General features: G+C 42.3%; 1 protein-coding gene across 2 annotated transcripts in view; it reads left to right on the top strand.

Moving 5' to 3' along the window:
* LOC143296332 (uncharacterized) overlaps positions 1 to 20,265 on the top strand; it is a 486,076-nt gene that overhangs the window by 417,512 nt on the left and 48,299 nt on the right. For both annotated transcript variants that reach the window (XM_076608201.1, XM_076608202.1), the window contains exon 8: positions 4,992 to 5,133. In XM_076608201.1, coding sequence (XP_076464316.1) covers positions 4,992 to 5,133 — 142 coding nt within the window. The remainder of the gene's footprint in view (positions 1 to 4,991; positions 5,134 to 20,265) is intronic.

Raw genomic sequence — 20,265 nt, 5'->3', positions numbered from 1 at the left:
TTCAGACTTCAATTCTACAATATTTTATTGGGTCTTTCCCGTTTCATTGCTGGAATGTTTGTTTTGGGTTTAAAGATAGCATGATATTTTATTTCTTGTCCGTAGGTAAAAGAAATGCAAAACAAATGCTTGATAAAAAAACAGAATGACACTATCTACACTATTTTTATTGATGTTTTTTCTGCATACAAATATTTTGAAGAGGATTGTTAGCCAGCACTCTCTTTCAGTCCTATGCTTTCTCTCACTTTACAATAATGCGTTAGATTGTGAGAAAGTGGGGTCATACCACTGCAAGCTTTCTCACATTGGTGTTGATTTCTTGTATTTTCATAACATAAATCTACAACAACAAAAAACACAAAAAAAGAGAAAAAAGAGAGAGAAAGAGGGAAGAAATAGTGATGATGGTATTATGGAAAACATTGATAGTGATGACACTGAAACTGACACCTGTGTGTTGCATTTCACATTGGATGGATCATTGCATGCACCAACATCGAATTCAGCACTGGAATTACAATAAACAACAATATCATGGCTATGTGTTATAACCCAAATAGAAATGTATACCAAGACTTCACCCCAATCTTTCCTGGTGGATGTTGGAATAACATTGAAATGAAATGACTTTCTACAAAAAATGTGATAGAAAATGTTTCGCAATGCTACACCCTCATGAAGGGAGTGTGGAAACAGGACAAAGTCAGATTTTGTTGTTTGTTGTCATGCAACCTTTTCTGTCACATTTATTTAGAATGTTCTTTCATTTCACGCTTGTTCTGTTTGTGTTGGCATCCATTTGGATTCAGCATCTTTACCATTTTCAGAGAAAACACTCAGAACATAATTTTAAACAGAGTCAAAGAAGGCTGACAAGCAAACCAAACAAACACAAAAGGAAGCACTAACACTAATACTCACACCCACCAGCTCATACACACACAAACACACACACACACACACACACACTCACTCACTCATACACACACAAACACACACAAACACACACACACACACACACACACACACACACACACACACAATCAAAATCTTTAAAAACAATCCTGTGTCATCCCTGTCAGTGCTTTCATTGTTGTTTCTCCTTCGCAAGTGAAGTAAAGATGAGCATGAGCTCCATACTGGGAGGTTTGTGAATGGCTGATTTGTCCGATCTGGGCTCTGAAGGGTCTGTGGCACTGTGGGCAGGGTGGACTGAGGCGATCCAGGTGTAGGTGGATCTAAGTGCCTTTTTACGTTGCTGGCATTTCAGAATGGCTTTGCCAATCTCCTCATAACAGCAACACCAGACCGCATGACCGCATGCTGAGCAATTGCAGGGTAGAGTTCCCCATGTGTTTGGGTCAATGCCGCAGTGCTTGAAGCAGGTCTTCAGAGAGTCTTCCTCATCTGTCTTGGCTGACTTGGACAGTGCACTGCTAAAGTAGACAGACTGTACAGCAGCAGTCCTACTGGTATGTTGACCACTCCAGCGGACTTCACTTTCTTCAGGGATCTGATGGCTGCTTTACTTCTTCCCACAGAATCAGATGGTTGTCCTTGTTGTGGGAGGACAGTCTAGTATTGCAGGGTCACCTCTGGTGGTTTGATTTTACATTTCTGAGCAGTACTTGGTCCATCATTTCAGGATGTCTTGTTCTTCTGCAAGGTATTTCCTTGCTTTGTCTTGGATTGTGGTGACTCATCCTTGTCTGGTGGTTGTCAGGGGTCATATTCATGGGGTAGGTGTAAAAGGAAACGTCCAGACTAAACATGTCCAAGACAATCCATCGAAAGTTGGTATTCATGGCGGAAAACTTTGACGAAGTCCAAGTCTAAACGCAGACTAAAACAGCTGAAATTTAATCCAGTGATTTTGCTGGACTGCACTTTGTACGCCCAGACTTTGTTAAAGACAAACAGCCTGTTTATTTTTGTTAAGTACTACAGTCAACTAGAATGTACCTTCTAGAAGTGTATGACAATGATGGTGTTAATAATAATGATAGTAATAATAAGTTTAGTTTCTATTGTGCCTTTCATTAAAATACAACCAAAAAAAAGAAACATAGTACATAAAAATTATGATCACACACACACACACATACACACACACACATGTGCGCATGCACGCACACACACACACACACACACACTGGTGCTTCAAAACATAACAGCGACTGCATTTGAGTTTGTTAACCACATGCTTGCTACACGATCGCACGTGTTAGTGATGCCCTCCGGACAAAACAAACCAATGAACTCCAGGCTGAACAAACAAAGTGTAAATTTCTCTCAGAGCAGCAGCTGACAAGCATGCGCACAGGGGAACATATTCGGGAAAATACCTTTCTTAGATAAGAATGAAGGTGTTGTCAAGAACTATTTATGAGAAATCCAGTCGTTCCTTGTTAGACCCTCACGCCCGCCCCATGAATCCCAATTTTGCTGCAGCAGAAATCTTGACGTTCAGAGTCCAGTCATTTGCTTTACGCTGGTCGTACGCAAGTCAGTCCCCATGAATACAGCCCCAGGTCTTTGATGGGCTGGTGTGCCATTGGAGTTGTTCTTCTGGAGGTTCTCCTCAGTGTCACTGCGCTGTTGCTCTGCCCACACTTCTTTTGCTTTCTTCATTCCCTTCTTGATCTTGTTGTTGACGTCACTATACTGTGTCTCTCCTTCAGCAGTGTTTTTCTTGCTCTTCAGTTCACTCTGTTTGTCGCATATCTGTGGTGACCCAGGGTTTCTTCTTTCTTCTGTATTTTCCAAGTACCTGGTTTGCTGTCTCTATTGCTGCCATGTTGAAGGTCTCTATCATTCTGTTCAGGTCAGGTTCTTCAGCCAGGATAAGAAGTGGTGCAAGCTTTCCTCCAGTAATCGCCCTCACAAACATCTGCAACATGATCTGGCAGACGAGGGAATGGCTGACCCCTTTAACACAATCCTTGGTAATCATCACACTGCCAATGAAAGGAAACGTGAAAATGTCAGAATTATTGCACCATGAGTCTCATCAGTCATCCTAGCAAAGTCCTGTTGAAAATACCACTCAGCAGACTGAAACCTCAGGTGGAGATCATCATCGCTGAAGAACAGGCTGGTTTCAGGGGCAGAAGGAGCACCACATAGCAGATCTTCAATCTGAGAATCATGTGCGAGAAACATCTCCAACATAAACAAGATATATACCTCATCTTCATACATTTTAAGAAGGGATTAGAGTATGGCATGCTGCACTTTGGGGGTCACCATGAGGAAGTATAACATCAGTGCCAAATTCTTCAAAGTCATTTGAAGACAGAACCACCAGTGCAGTCCTCAGTGGCAGCACAGGCGAGTAGTTCTGGATGACTGTAGGAGTCAGACAGGGTTGTCCTCTCTCTTCAGTATCTTCCAAGAGAGACTGATGACTGACACACTGGAAGAAAATGAAGGATCAGTCAGTACAGGTAGCAGCGTCATAAACCTGAGGTTTGCTGATGACATTGACAGTCTAGCAGGCGATGAAGAGGAACTGACCAATCTTGCCAAGAACCTTGACAAAACTTCGTAGGCCTACAGCATGGAAATCAGTGCAGAAAAGACAAAGATCATGACCAACAGCACCAGTGGAATCAAAAAGGACATAAAGTGGAGGGCCAAAAACTTGAAACTGTCAACAGTATTAAGTACCTGGGTGCAACTGTCTCAGAAGAAGGATAGAAACCAGAAATTCTGGCCCGAATTGTGCAGTCAATAGCAGCGCAGACAAAACTGAAATCCATATGGCATGACAAAAACATCTCCCTGGCATCAAAAATTAAACACATGTGTGCACTTATTTTAAACATTTTTCTGTACGTTTGTGAATTCTGGACCCGCAATGCTGACCTCCAGAGATGCATTGAAGCCCTTCAGATGAGATGCTACTGCAAGATCCTGAACATCTCATATAGAGACCACATCACAAAATGAGTTCAGAAACAGAATAACTTAGCCTTCGGGGTACATGACAGCCTGCTTCGTATTGTAAGGAAAAGAAAAATGATGTGATATGGACATGTGATGAGATCATCAGGCCTGGCAAAAACCATCCTGCTTGGCACAGTGCCAGTAGGCAGGTGAAGAAGCAGATAGCAGAAGAGGTGGGAAGATAACATCTGGGAGTGAACAGGCTTGTCTTTCACCAAATCACAGAAGAGCAGCCCACAATCGAGATAGATGGCAGAAGATTGTCAGAGTTATCAGTGGTGTCTCCACAACCCCAACCAGGGTTACAAGACAGATGATGATGTACAAGTACTGGTGATGCCCCCATTCTTGTGCTTTATACTTTTTTTCCAGGTTTCTTTCATGTTCCACAAAATCAGTATAGGAATATTTTCAGCTTTAGTGTGGACCTGTGATGGGTGAGGTGGTCAAATTGTCAGATCGCTTGATACTTGCCCATGTTTCCTGAGTTTGATCACGGTTGCACCTGGTGGGTTAAGGGTAGAGATTTTTCCGATACCCAAGGTCAACATAAGTGTTGACCTGCTAGTGCCTGAACCCCCTTTGTGTGTATACGCATGTTAAAGATCCTGTAATCCATGTCAATGTTCGGTGGGTTATGGAAACAAGAACGTATGCCTGCTTACATGGTGGGATATATAAATATAAAAATGGAGTATGTCTGCTTACATGGTGGGGTATATAAATAAAATGGTCATGCAGGTGGGCAACCTGTCAAAGGTGGGTAGCCTGTTGTGCAAATGACTCTGTAAAGTGCCTAGAGTTTGGTCTCTGACTGAAGGTAGGCGCTATATAAGTATCCATGTCATCACCACCTGTGTGGTTGTCTTGGCCATTAGTAACAATACTGACTGTGTCATTGAATATAGTCCATCTTATTAATTTGAAATAACTATAATGATTTCAGCATTTATATTACCAGCATCTGAGTTTTTTTTCTTTTTGTATTTTTCTTTTGAGAGACAAATATGATCAGAAAAATGTGTGTGTCATGTTTTTAGGTTACACAGACTTGTCTTTGAGTGACCAAGTTCATCTAATAGAGTGCTGTTGGATGGAACTGCTCCTTCTCAACTGTGCCTTTCGCTCCATGGAATACGAAGGCCGGCGCCTTGTCTTTGCTCCAGATTTCCATCTAGATAGGTAAGGCTGTACACCATTTTCTCTGAACTGCTGATGTAAGTTCACAAGTTTTGATTACTGAAGACATATGAGTAGATGAGCTTAAAACAATGAAAGCTTTATTGTGTTTATATCAAAACAACATTAGTAAATCTGACAATAGATATATGCTGTACTGTACTGAACTGAACTAAATTGAATGTTTATATGACCTCTTTTTTTCACGGATTATCAGCTATACATTGGCTCCAGACCATCTTGAAATCTGACATCCTTCTTTGGTTAGCAGTAGGTTGTGTATTTTCTTGTGGTTTTTGTTTTGTTTTGTTTTGCAGTCTCATCCATTTCAACATGATTTGTATTGCCCCTGTATTTGATATTTTTTTGGATTTGAAAAAAAAAAAAATCTTAGGAGATGATTAATGAAAGGATCCAGATTTATACCTGTCATAATTGAAATATGTATATTTCCTTCAGCAGTATGCTCTTCACCTTAACCCCTTCACTGCTAGTATGTTTTGCTATAGCCTATGCTGAGAAAATTTTCAGAAAAACAAGAAAAACACGCCAATGATTTTAATTTGCTTATATTTCAAAAAGTACTGAAGATAAATGCATAAAAAGTATATATCAAATGAAAGGAAAATGAACCAAGATTTTGTTTTTAATACTCACATGTTCAAATAATGAGTCAGTCTGACACAAAAATTCCATAAAATGCAATTAAAAAAAAATTGGGACTGTCATTCCATCATGTAGGTGCTGCAACATCAACCAGGATATCAACCAGTCTTTCTTGTGACTGTTGTGATCAACCACACACACTGTCAAAGGTTGTGCAACAGTGTTCAGGTCCATAAGTTTCTAATACAGTCCACACAAAGAATAAAAAGGGTGTACTAACCCAGCATCTATCACCAGTAAAAACGCTGTGTGTGGTACTCACGGAAACAGTCTTCAAGACACAGTGCGGTTTGCTGGGGCAGTCTGGGCAGTAGAACCTCACATCCTTTCTTTGTCCTTTCTTCCGGCAGACTCTGCACCTCCTTTGTAGTCAGGCCTTCTGTGGGGTATGTGGGATGCAATCAATGAAGTGACGTCCACATAGACGAACAGTGTGGTCATCTTTAGCAGTGTCTGGGTCTTGGACACCAAAAGTCATGGCACTAATTACATCCTTCTGGAAGTCCAGGAATGTACTGCTGTTGCCTGCTTTTTTGTTGAGGATGTGTGCATTCAGCATGGCAGTTAGTAGAAAATGTACACACAGATATTCGTACCACTTCAGGGTTTTCCTTGTGGCATCGTAGGGCTGCAGTTGTTGGTCATAATGGTCCATGGCACCCATGTTGTTTTTTTTGTAATCCAGAATTGCTGGAGGCTTATTTACTGCCCTTTGGTCTTGCTGCTGCTGGTCTTCAGCTGCAGGTTTGTGGCAAGTTGTCAACTCCAGATGGTCCAGGATGAACATCATGTTCATCACCATGCTGCATACCTGAAACACATTGCATAAAGACTAAGTTTGTTGGGGGTTTTTTTGTTTGTTTGCTTTTTTACATATAAAAAGGTTATGAAATGGTACTATTTCATTTCTGATTGGTTTCAGAAGCTGAAATACAAACACACACACCTACCCCCACCCCCACCCCCATACCCCCAGCACACACACACTGAAACTGGTTCATGGCATGTCACACCCCCTTCATTCTCTTTCTCATTCAAAACAAAATGACAACACACACACACACACGCACACACGCACACACACACACACACACACACTTCTGCAAGTGTTGCATTTACAAAGTAATTTAGGCATACAATTCTGTATATCATTCTCTGATTTCAGTTGTGTAAACATCTCCTCCTCCACCACCACCCCTCCCCCCACTCACACACACACACACACACACAACAACAACAACAAAACAAACCAGTACATACTTGGGAACGAATTCACAGAAAACTCTAGGCGAGCGACACACGCTGCCCTCAACAGTGAGCCAGCCAGCAAGCCACGCCCCCTCACGCAGCGTTGATCACACACAGTACACACGTGACTCTCTCTTACACACACAGACACTGATCAGTGACTGACAAAGCTACTTATCACACTTAACACATTCAAAATGCACAAAATGCAGTTATATTCATTGTTACAACAAACAGAAAGCAAATAATAAACTGACAAACCTCGTAACAACCACCTGCATCTTGAATCAGCTGAGCTTGTTTGTTCATTTTCGTCAAGCAACCCCACCTTCCACCCCCCTGCATGTCAAAATCTGCATCTTCAGCATCAACTTCATGCAGTTATATCTCATTCAGTCCACAATCTTCATTTCTACTATTTGCATCGTGAAGGATTTCTTCCAATTCTCCTGCAAGTGTTGGGGTTTGTCTGCATTCAGCCATGGCTTTGCAAACACAACTTGAGCTTTGTACAAACTTCCAAAACTTTCGCCACAAATATGACAAATAGGTGAATATTTTTAGCTAATGGAACTCAGGAGATAAAGAGCTCTCAGCGAAGCTAATTTAATGGTTAGCAGACTGTTTTTTCTGCAGTGCGGGACTCAAAACATAGCACGTTGTAACATCATGTATGGCGCACGTCAATACAGCATTGGTGAGCGACATTTCATGATGTACGTCGTACGGTAACAGCGCAGTCAAGAGGTTAACAATGAATTCTGCAGACACCTATTCATTTATATTCAAAAGACAGCAAGAATACATTAACAACAAACATCAAAATGTTTGTGCTTTTGGAAGAAATAGTGTAGTGGTGCATGATATGGTGCACATCTTCCTTATAAAAGATATTTTGGCTCCCCATCCACCCTCTGTTTCAGCTACAGGGGGAATATTGCAGGCTGTTTGTAATTTGTGTCATCAAAATAATTCATAGCCATTGTGAACGTGCAATATATTGTTTAAAATTTCTGGTTCCAGTGCCATTGATATTTCAGTTCAGAAAAAATTACTAAAATGGTGCACTTTTTCTTAGCAGGCTCTGGAGATAGCACTCATCAGGATACTGATAGATTTGTTTGATGAACATCATCTTTTGTCCATTTTCTGAATGTCTGAAACCAACCACACTGTTTGTATTCCCCTCTCCATGCAATAAACTGCATTCAGCAAAGTGTGCTTTACTTCTTAGACAAACAGTTCGTGTTATTGTTTGGTTGTTTCTTTGATTGTACATTGATTTTGTATAGCATGGAATTGATAATATTGAAAAAGAGACAAATCAAGACAGAAAGCTGTCATTAACATTCAGCAAAAAGGGTAGTGGATGATTGGTATGACACCAAGGGTAATAACATTTTGAAGGGTAATAAATTGATTGGTTTTGACAGCAAAGGTAATATAAATGGTTTAATAGCAAGGCAATGCATCATTGATATGACAGCAAAGATAATGCATGAATGGTATGACAGCAAGGGTATAATAACATGATTGGTATGAGATGGTAATAGCATAATTGGTATGACAGGGTAATGAATGATATGAAGAAATGGTTAATATGAAAGTAAGAAAACACGAATGGTTTGACAGCAAAGATAATAACATGGTTGGTATGTCAGCAAGGGAATTGGCATAATTGGTATGACAGCAAGGGTAATAACAATTGATATGGCAGCAAGAGTAATAATTGGCATGACAGGGTAATAACAAGACTGCATAACAGCAAGGGTAATGACGTGATTGGAATGATATTATAGGGTATTAGCATGACTGGTATGTCAGCTAGGGTAATAACTTGATAGGTATGGCAGCAAGGGTCATAACATGATTGGTCTGACAGGATAATATCGTGATTTGTATGACAGTAAGGGTAATGACATGATTGGTATGACAGCAACCGTGATAACACGATTGGTATGACAGCAAGGGTGATAACATGACTGTGACAGCAAGGGTGATAACATGACTGGTATGACAACAAGGGTAATACCACAGTTGGTATGACAGCAAGGGTAATAATACAGTTGGTATGACAGCAAGGGTAATAACACGACTAGTATGGCAGCAAGGGTAATAACACAATTGGTATTACAGCAAGGGTGATAACATGACTGGTATGACAGCAAGGATAATAACATGATTGGTATGACAGCAAGGGTAATAACATGATTGGTATGACAGCAAGGGTAATAACATGATTGGTATGACAGAAAGGGTAATAACATGATTGGTATGACAGCAAGGGTAATAACATGATTGGTATGACAGCAAGGGTAATAACATGATTGGTATGACAGAAAGGGTAATAACATGATTGGTATGACAGAAAGGGTAGTAACACGGCTGGCATTATAACAATCTAAACAGGACTGGAAAGACAGCATGGTAATGCATGATTGGTATGACAGTATGACAGTAATGGTAATGACGTGATTGGTATGACAGTAAGGGTGATGACATGATTGGTATGACAGCAACGGTGATAACACAGTAGGTATGACAGCAAGGGTGATAACATGACTGTGACAGCAAGGGTGATAACACAATAGGTATGACAGCAAGGGTGATAACACAATAGGTACGACAGCAAGGGTGATAACACAATAGGTATGACAGCAAGGGTGATAACATGACTGGTATGACAGCAAGGGTGATAACATGACTGTGACAGCAAGGGTGATAACACAATAGGTATGACAGCAAGGGTGATAACACAATAGGTATGATAGCAAGGGTGATAACATGACTGTGACAGCAAGGGTGATAACACAATAGGTATGACAGCAAGGGTGATAACATGACTGTGACAGCAAGGGTGATAACATGACTGGTATGACAGCAAGGGTGATAACATGACTGTGACAGCAAGGGTGATAACATGACTGGTATGACAGCAAGGGTGATAACATGACTGTGACAGCAAGGGTGATAACATGACTGGTATGACAGCAAGGATAATAACATGATTGGTATGACAGAAAGGGTAGTAACACGGCTGGCATTATAGCAATCTAAAACGGGACTGGAAAGACAGCATGGTAATGCATGATTGGTATGACAGTAATGGTAATAACATGATTGGTATGATAGGACATTTTTTTTTTTTAATGGTCAAATAATAGATACACCTATTACCTTCTCTCTCTCTCTCTCTCTCTCTCTCTCTCTCTCTCTCTCCATGTATGCCTCTGTTGGCTCACATGTAAAGATAAACTTACCAAGTATTTCATATCCAAGGGCTAAAGCATGGCAACATTTTAAATTTAAGTCTAATTCTTTTCTCTGTGTTGATAAATCAACGAGCAAATGATATTCAGTCCAGAGCAAAACACAGTTTACCTTTCAGACCAGCAGAAATACAATTAATTATTCTTTTGTTTGTTGATGATTTGACTTTGATTGCTTCAACTGTTGTAGGTCTACAAAACTAACTTAACCTTTTATCTGTATTGTCTGAACGATTAGGTTTAACAGTCAATCTTGAGAAATCCAAAGTCATAGTGTTTAGTAAAGGTGGACATCTATCTTCAAATGAAAAATGGCTATTGAACAAGATTGAGTAACTTAGAAGTTGTGAATGATTATTATGAATATCTAGGACTGACATACTCTACACAAAATAGTTTTGTAGCGGCTCTTGAAGAATCATCATTAAAGCAAAGAAGGAGACTTTAATAATACTTAAAATGCTAGGGTGAATCCCCTTTAACACACCAGATGTGTTTTTAAAGTTGTTTGATTCTCTAGTAGTCCCATTGCTATTATGCCAACAGAGATATGGGGATATAGACAATATGAACAGATAGAAAGAGTTCATCTCTTTGCTTGTAAGAAATTTATTTATGTCCCAATTAAAACAACAAATGATATTGTTTATTGGGAACTTGGTCACTATCCATTGTTCATTAACACTGTTATAAAGATAATGAAATATTGATTCTGAATTTTATGACAGCCTGATAATTTGTATTCAAAGAAAGCTTATAACATGCTCTGATCATTGCACAAAAAGGACACAGGAACATGGATGTTGCAGGTGAAGAAAATCTTATGTGATAATGGCATTGGATAAGTAAGGTTGTTTGGTTGTGAAAGAGATAGGCGTTTTTTTTTTATTGAATTGTGTGAAAGATTATGTAGTTCTTTTTGTCACCGCTGGAAAAACGACATTGATGAGAGCAAAACGTTTGAGTAATTATGGGGTTTTCAAACACATTTTTGCCAGGGAAACTTATATAACATGCCTGTGGAAAGGATACCAGAGTGCTCTCGCACAACTCGGAATGGGTGTGTCTCAACTGACTATGCATCATTATTGGCAGATGAAAACATTCTTTTCCCTATGTGTACTAAGGAGCCAGAAACAGTAACTCACATTTTGTTTGTCTGCCAAGGCTGTACCAATATTTGTGGGAAGAATTCCCCGTTTCACTCAAGTAAAAGGTTCTCTAAATTATTTAATATTGACTCCCCTGAACAGTTAGTTATTTTGTCAAAATTTGTTGTTCAGGCCTTTAGGAAAAGAGCATTAGTTAAAAAAAAAAGCACAATAACGATTGTCACAGCATTTAAAGCCCACTTCTAATAGCATGCAAATTGATTGTGTCCAGTCGAGTTAACGCATGTGTTTTTTTTGGTGCGTTGATATGTGAGCGTACTTGTGTAAAGTATGTGTCTGTGTGAGGTGTGGGTGTGTTTGTATATGGAAGTGTGGATGTGGGTGTGTATATGCATGCATGTGCATTTGGAGTGTGCTGTGTGTGAATGAGAACGAGTGTGTATGTGTTGTTGTTTTGTCATGTGTAGTGTGAGTGTGTGTGCTTCGGTCTATATAAAGGCTGACTATAATTTACATGTGTTTTTGTTTTTTTGTTGGTTTTTTTTTTGTTTTGTTTTGAAATCCTTTTTTCTTATCTGATTTTTTTGTTTTTTTTGTTTTTTTTTGTAACATGAATATCATTACTGTTGTCATGATAGGGCTGTTGGCCTGAGTCTTGTGTCCCCCCCCCCCCTCTCTCTCTCTCTCTCTCATGCACAGTTTTGTCTGTGTGTTATCTTACCCTTGGACAATTGCTTTGCATTTCATAAATTTTCTATCAGTGCTTACAGGTGAATGGGATTCTTGCTTTGGTGCAGATTTTTAATGTGCCATTCCCTCTCATGTTAGAGAATGCATGTTCCAATGTATGTGTGAGTGTGTGAGCATGCATGTATGTGTATGTTTCAGTGCATGTGTGTGTGTAGGGTTGGGGGCATGTGTTTGTGTGTGTGCATTTGTATATCAATATAGTACATATAACAAGTTTATGTATAATATTAGTTGAGTAATACAGGGAACAATCAAAGCATCCTTCTTGTTCATAGTTCTCTGTGAAAAAGAAAAAAAAGGGGGAAAGCCTTCATTTCAATTGGCGTTTTATAATTTGAAATACTTATATAATTTTTTGCTTGTAAGATGTTATAATACTTGAATACATGGTATTTGTTGTAATACTTAAATACATGGTATAATATGATGTTATAATACTTAAATACATGGTATTTGTATAAATAAATGGTATTTGTTGGGTATCAGAGAGCCATTGTGACTGAAATGTTTACAATGATTCCAAATTTGTTGGACAATTAATCAGTACTTCTCCAAATATTGGATATTTTATCACTGTGAAAGAAAAAAATTCCACAACCAATGACATCACAGTATTCACAGTTTGAGCTGCTTAATAATCTTATTTTATTCAGAGGGGTCTTTTTGGTTCGATACTGTGCAGTATATTCCACCAAAACACTCACAGTCTGGTTTTTAAAATGCATTTGATTGCTACTGTCTAGTGTGATATTATTGTTGATTGTTTTACCAAACATGTTGCCAAAACTTGACAGCAACTGGTTCAGACTTGTAGGCAGTGCTGATCAGAAAACACTCAGAAAGCCTGGTTTTAAATGCTTAGTAAATTGTGAACTTCATTGCATCAGCTCTATCCATCAGTACCTTCCTTTTGAACTACTAAAACTCTTATTTCTGCTTTTGTACTCTCACGAATTGACTACTGTAATTCTCTTCTCATAGGCTGACCACATAATCTTCATCCAATTCAAAAACTTCAAAACAATGCTGCCCGTCTGACTCTCCCACGTACTGATCACATTTCTCCCCACCTTCGCACTCTACATTGGTTCCCCATTGATGTGAGAATTAAATACAAAGTTGCATGTTTCTGCTATTCTGCTTTCCACTTCGCAGGACCTACCTATTTTCTTGACCATATCAGTGTTTACACTCCCTCAAGAAATCTCTGCTCTTCCTCTGTTTCCTTTTCAAACTTCCTCATTTAAATACAAGAACCTATGGTGAATGTTTTTTGTTTTTTTTCTTCTTTGCTGCTCCTCATATCTAGAACAACCTTCCTCATCATATCTGTGCATTGGATTCTATCTCTGCTTTTCACTCATCTGTAAAAACTCATCTTTTTAAAACCTACCTATAAACACTCAAAGCTTCGTTTTCCAACACCATCTGTATCAGTTCACTTTGGATGGATGAATAGTGGGAGAAGGAGAGTGGGGGGAGGGAAGGGTTTTGAGATAGAGTGGTCATGAATGATTTTTGTAATTTGTAGTAATTTCTTTGATGAAAAGCGCCCTGAGTTCTTAGAAATGGTGCTATATAAATGTACAGGTCAGGTCATTAGATCTGCTACTGGTAACCTGAAATCCAGTACAACCTGTTCAGGGTCAGATTGCCGGCGACTAAACTGGCACTCCCACCGCTCCCTTCCGGGACTGGTGAGGCGGGTGGCTAGACACCTTTATGGAATTAAAAACGAGATCCATAAAAGGACGTCGGCTCAGAAGAGCCACCGACGGCCATCTAGCTCCACCATGCTGTGTGCATGCCACACGCAGTTGGTCCCCGGGGTGTGTCTACCCATGCATGCAAAGTCTGGATCCGGCAGAATCTGCGGAAGAAACCTATCGGTTCAGCGGAGAGGAAGGCGGTTACAGCAACACACTGTGGAGTGCAGAGAGCAAGATGAGACACCGAAAGGTTATCTTGGTCATCCACTGCATCCGTGCTCATCCTCCAGTCGTCTCGACTGAGTCTTGCCACTGGAAATTTGTGGACCCGGACAAGAGAGTGAGGTCGATGTTGCGCAACTCCTCTTCACTTTAAACAGAATCATCGTGCAAGTCATCAGTCATCCTTATTGACCTTTCATCCTTCATCATTTCATCACCCCCAAGTCCTGTGGTGACAGGCGAGTGACGAAACGACAGGTGTGGGTACACTGGCAGTCGCAGCCGCAGACGTGCACGCAGGCAGCTCAGGCCATAGGGTCGTTCTTCATCAACAGGAGCAGCGATGGAGCTCGGCAGCCTTCTGAGCGTCTGAGCAGCCCTCTTTAGGAATGCACTGCTCACCTCCCTGGCATGAGGAAGGGGCTAGAAAAGGTGCCCTAAAAATTGCCTGCTCCATATCGCCCTGGCCAGCATACCACGGCTGGTGGGGACCCTACATCAGCGGTCGAAACAAAGAGAAAGAAGAAAAAAACAAGGATCGTTCCTCTCACCATTGGTGCTTGGAACATAAGGACTCTCCTGGACAGAGATAACACGGACAGACCTCAAAGGAGAATGGCACTAGTTGCATCCGAACTCGCCAGATACAACATCGACATCGCAGCCTTGAGTGAGACTCGGCTTGCAGGCGAAGGCGAGCTCTGTGAACGGGGATCTGGTTACGCCATCTGGAGTGGACGAGGAAGCGAAGAGCGACGCGAGGCTGGCGTTGGTTTTGCAGTAAAAACAGCACTTGTCAGCAAGCTATCTGGAATCCCAAAGGGAGTCAACGATAGGCTTATGACCATGAAACTCCCACTGGCATATGGCCAGAAGCACCTCACCATTGTCAGTGCCTACGCCCCAACCATGACCAACCCGGATGAAGTGAAGGCGAAGTTCTACGAGGACCTTCACTCTGTCATTGCTGCTATCCCTAAAGTAGACAAGCTCATCATTCTTGGGGACTTCAATGCTAGAGTTGGCTCTGACTACATATCCTGGGATGGAGTGATTGGAAAGCATGGCGTGGGCCACTGCAACCCAAATGGATTGCTTTTGCTTCAGACCTGTGCAGAGCACGAACTGCTGATAACCAACACAGTTTTCTGCCTCCCTACCTGTAACCGGACGTCATGGATGCACCCTCGCTCGAAGCATTGGCATCTCATCGATTATGTCATCGTCAGGAAAAGGGATAGGCAAGATGTACGTGTGACAAAGACCATGTGCGGCACCGAGTGTTGGACAGACCATCGCCTTGTAGTCTCGAAGCTGAATATTCGAATCCAGCCCAAGTGACGCCCCCAAGGCCAGAAGGCTCCAAAACGGCTCAACATCGCTAAGCTGAAAAACATCACCATCAAACAGACCTTTGTGGAGCTGCTGGAAGATCGTCTGGAATCCGCCTCTCTGGACAACCAGAATGTGATAGTCTGACTGGAGGACCCTGCGTGAGCTGATCTATAGTACAGCTTCAGAGACCCTGGGACCCATGACCAGAAAGCACAAAGACTGGTTTGATGAAAACTGTGATGAAATCAAGCAGCTTCTGGATGAGAAACGCCGTCTGCATCAAGCCTACCTGAGCAACCCAAAGTCCACATCAAAAAAGGATGCGTACAGTGCCATCTGCAGGACTGTTCAGCAAAAGTTACGTCAGATGCAGGATAAGGGCTGTGTGACAAAGCTGATGAGATCCAGGGATATGCTGACAGGCACGATATGAAGAGGTTCTATGATGCCTTAAAAGAAGTCTATGGCCCCACATCCTCAGGATCATCCCCCCTCCTCAGTGCAGATGGGAATACCTTGATCACCGAGAAGGAGAAAATTCTCAAACGCTGGGCTGAGCACTTCAACAGTGTCTTAAATCGCCCTTCCTCCATAAATGATAAAGCCATAGACCGTCTCCCACAAGTCCCCATCAACGAAGCACTGGACGATCCGCCAACGCATCTTGAGACCCAGAAAGCAATCCGTCTGCTATCCAGTGGCAAAGCACCTGGCTCAGACTCCATACCAGCAGAGGTCTACAAGGATGGAGGCACTGTGCTGACTGAGAAGCTCCATCAGCTGTACTCACTCATGTGGAAAGAAGAGACGATCCCCCCGGATTTCAAAGATGCATCTATCATTCACTTGTACAAGCGAAAGGGGAACCGGCAAGCCTGTGATAACCATCGGGGCATTTCCTTGCTGTCCATCGCAGGCAAGATACTTGCCAGGATCCTACTAAACCGCCTCATAGCACACCTTGACCAAGGTCATTTGCCTGAGAGCCAATGTGGATTCCGGAAAGAGCGCGGAACCACCGACATGGTGTTTGCTGCAAGGCAGCTGCAAGAGAAATGTCAGGAGCAAAATGCTGATCTGTTCTCCACCTATGTCGACCTCACGAAAGCCTTCGACACCGTGAGTAGAGAGGGACTGTGGAAGATCATGGCCAAGTACGGATGCCCTCGGAAATTCATTTCCTTGGTCAGCCAATTCCATGAAGGCATGCAGGCTCGAGTCCAGGACAATGGCGAAACATCTGCTCCTTTTCCTGTCACAAATGGTGTCAAGCAAGGCTGCGTCCTGGCTCCAACACTGTTCAGCCTCATGTTCTCAGCAGTGCTTACTGATGCCTTCAGAGATGGCGATGTTGGAATCGGCCTAAAGTACCGAACAGATGGCAAGCTGTTTAACCTCAGAAGGCTTCAAGCAAAAACTAAGGTCATGACAGACATCATCAGAGACTTTGTTTGCTGATGATTGTGCCCTCAACGCTGGATCTGAAGCTGACATGCAACTCAGTGTCGACAAGTTTGCCACTGCCAGCAGGAACTTCGGCCTTACCATCAGCACGAGGAAAACTGAAGTTCTCCATCAGCCAGCCCCAGGGAAACCCCATGTTGAGCCCAACATCACAGTCAATGGTCAGAGACTCAGTGCGGTGGAGCGGTTCACATACCTTGGCAGCACACTGCCACGAAATGCGACCATCGACGATGAAGTGAACGTCAGGATTACAAGAGCAAGTGCAACTTTTGGTAGACTCTATGCAAATGTCTGGAACAGAAGAGGCATTGGTCTTGAGACCAAACTAAAGGTCTACAGAGCAGTAGTTCTCCCCACACTACTGTATGCCTGCGAAACTTAGACAGTGTACTAACGACATGCCAAGAAGCTGAACCACTCCCACACAACATGCCTAAGGAAGCTACTGAACATCAAGTGGCAAGACAGGAGGTGCTTGCAAAAGCCACCCTTCCCAGCATCTTCACTATCCTGATGCAGTCCCAGCTTCACTGGGCTGGACACATGGCGCGCATGCCAGACCATCGGCTGCCCAAAAGGCTCTTCTATGGTGAGCTGCAACAAGGGAAGAGATCACACAGAGGTCAGAAGAAGCGCTTCAGAGATACTCTGAAAGTCTCTCTGAAAGCGTTTGATATCAGCCCTGACTCCTGGGAGGAATCTGCAGTGGACCGTGACAAATGGCACGCTGCTGTGCACATAGGTGCCAAGTTGTGCGAGGCCAACAGGACTGCTGCAGCTGTTCAGAAGAGGCAGGCCAGAAAGTCACGGGCAAACAAGCTCCCTGGCAATGATATGCCTGTCTTTGTCTGCCCCAACTGTCAGCGAACATTTCGTGCGCAGATTGGACTATTCAGCCATCTGCGCACTCACAGATAGATTCATGAGCATCCCCCCCCCACCACCACCACCCTGCCCCCATCCCCCAGCTGGATGACAATGATGGTCATCATCGATCTCGATGGACACACACCACATTATTATCATTATCATTATTATTGTATCAACACACATAAACACATACTCCTCTGTCTTGAACAGCAGATAACATATTTTGTAATCTCATTTTTTTTTTTTTTCACAAATGAAAGAAAATCATTTTTCATCAACACAGCACACCTTCAGATCCCTGTCCTTGTTTAGAAAATTTTACAGAAGATTTATGAAATGTTTTATGACCATCAAATAAATAAAACTCCATATTTTCAATAAAACAAACAAAATCAAAACCAAAAATAAAAGACATAACCAGCAGCCATGGCAAAGTAGTTAGCATCACGGACTGACAGCTGTGAAGACGCAGATTTGAATCCCGGCGGAGGTGGGTTTTTCGGCCCACGGCTGGCTCCTACCCAGAGTTGAATGTGCTATGGGCTGAAGTGGGAAGACTGGGACCACACAGTCGAGTATTATCCACTTCACATATGCATCTTTGGGTGTGTTGCTCTAATTTCCTGACCAACACTGCAAGTGTCTGTATCTCTCGGGCCTGGTTGACGTGGGGATATCATTATGACAGGAATCATACAGTACAGCCTTGTCACGTAGTCCCAAACCTAAATGGACTTCCATAGCAACATTGTCATCATTGCCCTCCTCCTCCATCATCAGTATTTTTTTTTTTAAAAAGCCCCAAATTATGTGGCCTTTCATGCCCTGCTCTCATGGTGACCTCAGTTTCGATTCCCCTCCACTTCTGCACTTGGGATGAGTCTTGTCAAGGTCGTCAGTGTCAGTGGATTCATTGGGAACTGCTGTAGGAGGGATGTGGAGGCAGTCTCCACTGTGGAGGAGACACTAACTCTGTCTGGTTCCATGACTAAGCCATTATTGTCGTCAGTAGGGGATTTAGTAGGTGGTGTCCAAACTACGTTAAATCAGAACAGACACAACCGAACACCACGGAAGTGACCCTGCAGCAGTGCAATCTCCTCAGGTGTGTGGCCTCCTGAACATGGATGGTTCCCTGTGGACTGCTGGCACTGAGACTGCGACAGATGAGCCCAGGTGTGGCTGTGTATGGGAGACTGAATGAGTGGCATGGGAGTCATGTCACTGAAATGGTGTAGATGGAGGGGCAGCATAAAAAATGTTAAAACTCAAGAGTGAATAAACGACATAAAATCATGATCAGCAAGTTTCGACATCAAACCATTTACATTCCACAACAAAAATGAAAAACGTGTTTTAGTTGTTGAAACTTCTGTGTTTTTCACATGACTGTTAATGCATGACCCCTCATGCAAGTCCTGGCTAAAACTCAAGCATAAGCTTGTGACATGAACAGGTGATGTAAATTCTAGTGCTGCATCAAATGATCCATCCCTGCTTTCAGGACCAGGACAAAAACAAGTTTTCAACACTGGACTGGCCTAACCCCTGTCTGTTCTCTTTCAATTTGTCCTGGCTATCCAGAAAGAATTTCTTTCCTTTAGTTGCCAGATGCTCGAAAACCATAACAGCCTTTTGCCCCATTATTTCTAGCAGTTTTCAGATGGGGCATTAACTTTCATTTGATTTCCCTTACCTGTGTAGAGAAATCTTCCCCAATGAAAACATTCATATCTTATAGTTTCTTTTAGCTTTCGGGTCACATTATCTTTATAAAAACAACGACAAAGTGTGATAGGAGAGTTAGGCTTCATATTAAGATGGTGTACCCTGTCAAATTGTACATCTACTGCATGTTGTAGACAGTCATAGTCAGTGTAGAATGATGCATTTATGGGTGTGGGTAGACTAGATACTTGCAGAACACACAGCTAAACAACAGCCCAGTGCACAGCTGATTACCAGTTGAACCAAGTATTCATTCTAGTTAGCTTAAGCCCCTTTTAAATTCTATGAAGCTTTTACTCTCGCAACGAAGAAAGGATACGAGGTTGTGTTGGCCTGGGTTCCCGGACATGTTGGCATTCGTGGTAATGAAAGGGCAGACCTGCTGGCCAGGAATGCTGTAAAGAAAGAATTATCCAGATCCTTTGTACCATACAGACATGAAGTGGAAGGTGAACACTTATGTTAAGGATTTTTGGCAAGAGGAGTGGAACACCCAGACGGACAACAAGCTCTTCCAGATCCGTCCAGACCTAAAAGAGACCCTCCCTTCGAGGGTGAAGAACAGAAAGGAGGAGTCTGTGCTGTGCAGACCGCGCGGGGCACACTTTTTTTTTACTCATTCTTACTTGTTGAAGGGGGAAGAGGCCCCTCGATGTATTCCCTGTGATGAGCCTCTCACCGTGAAACACGTGCTCCTTGACTGTTGGGATCTGCATGACGTTAGACGCAGACATTACACGGCGGTTTCTTTGAAGACCT

This window comes from Babylonia areolata, chromosome 21 (genome assembly GCF_041734735.1).
Source record: "Babylonia areolata isolate BAREFJ2019XMU chromosome 21, ASM4173473v1, whole genome shotgun sequence".
NCBI lineage: Eukaryota > Metazoa > Mollusca > Gastropoda > Neogastropoda > Buccinidae > Babylonia > Babylonia areolata.
Note: the sequence above shows the minus strand (reverse complement) of the source record. Positions and strands in the feature narration are given on the sequence as shown.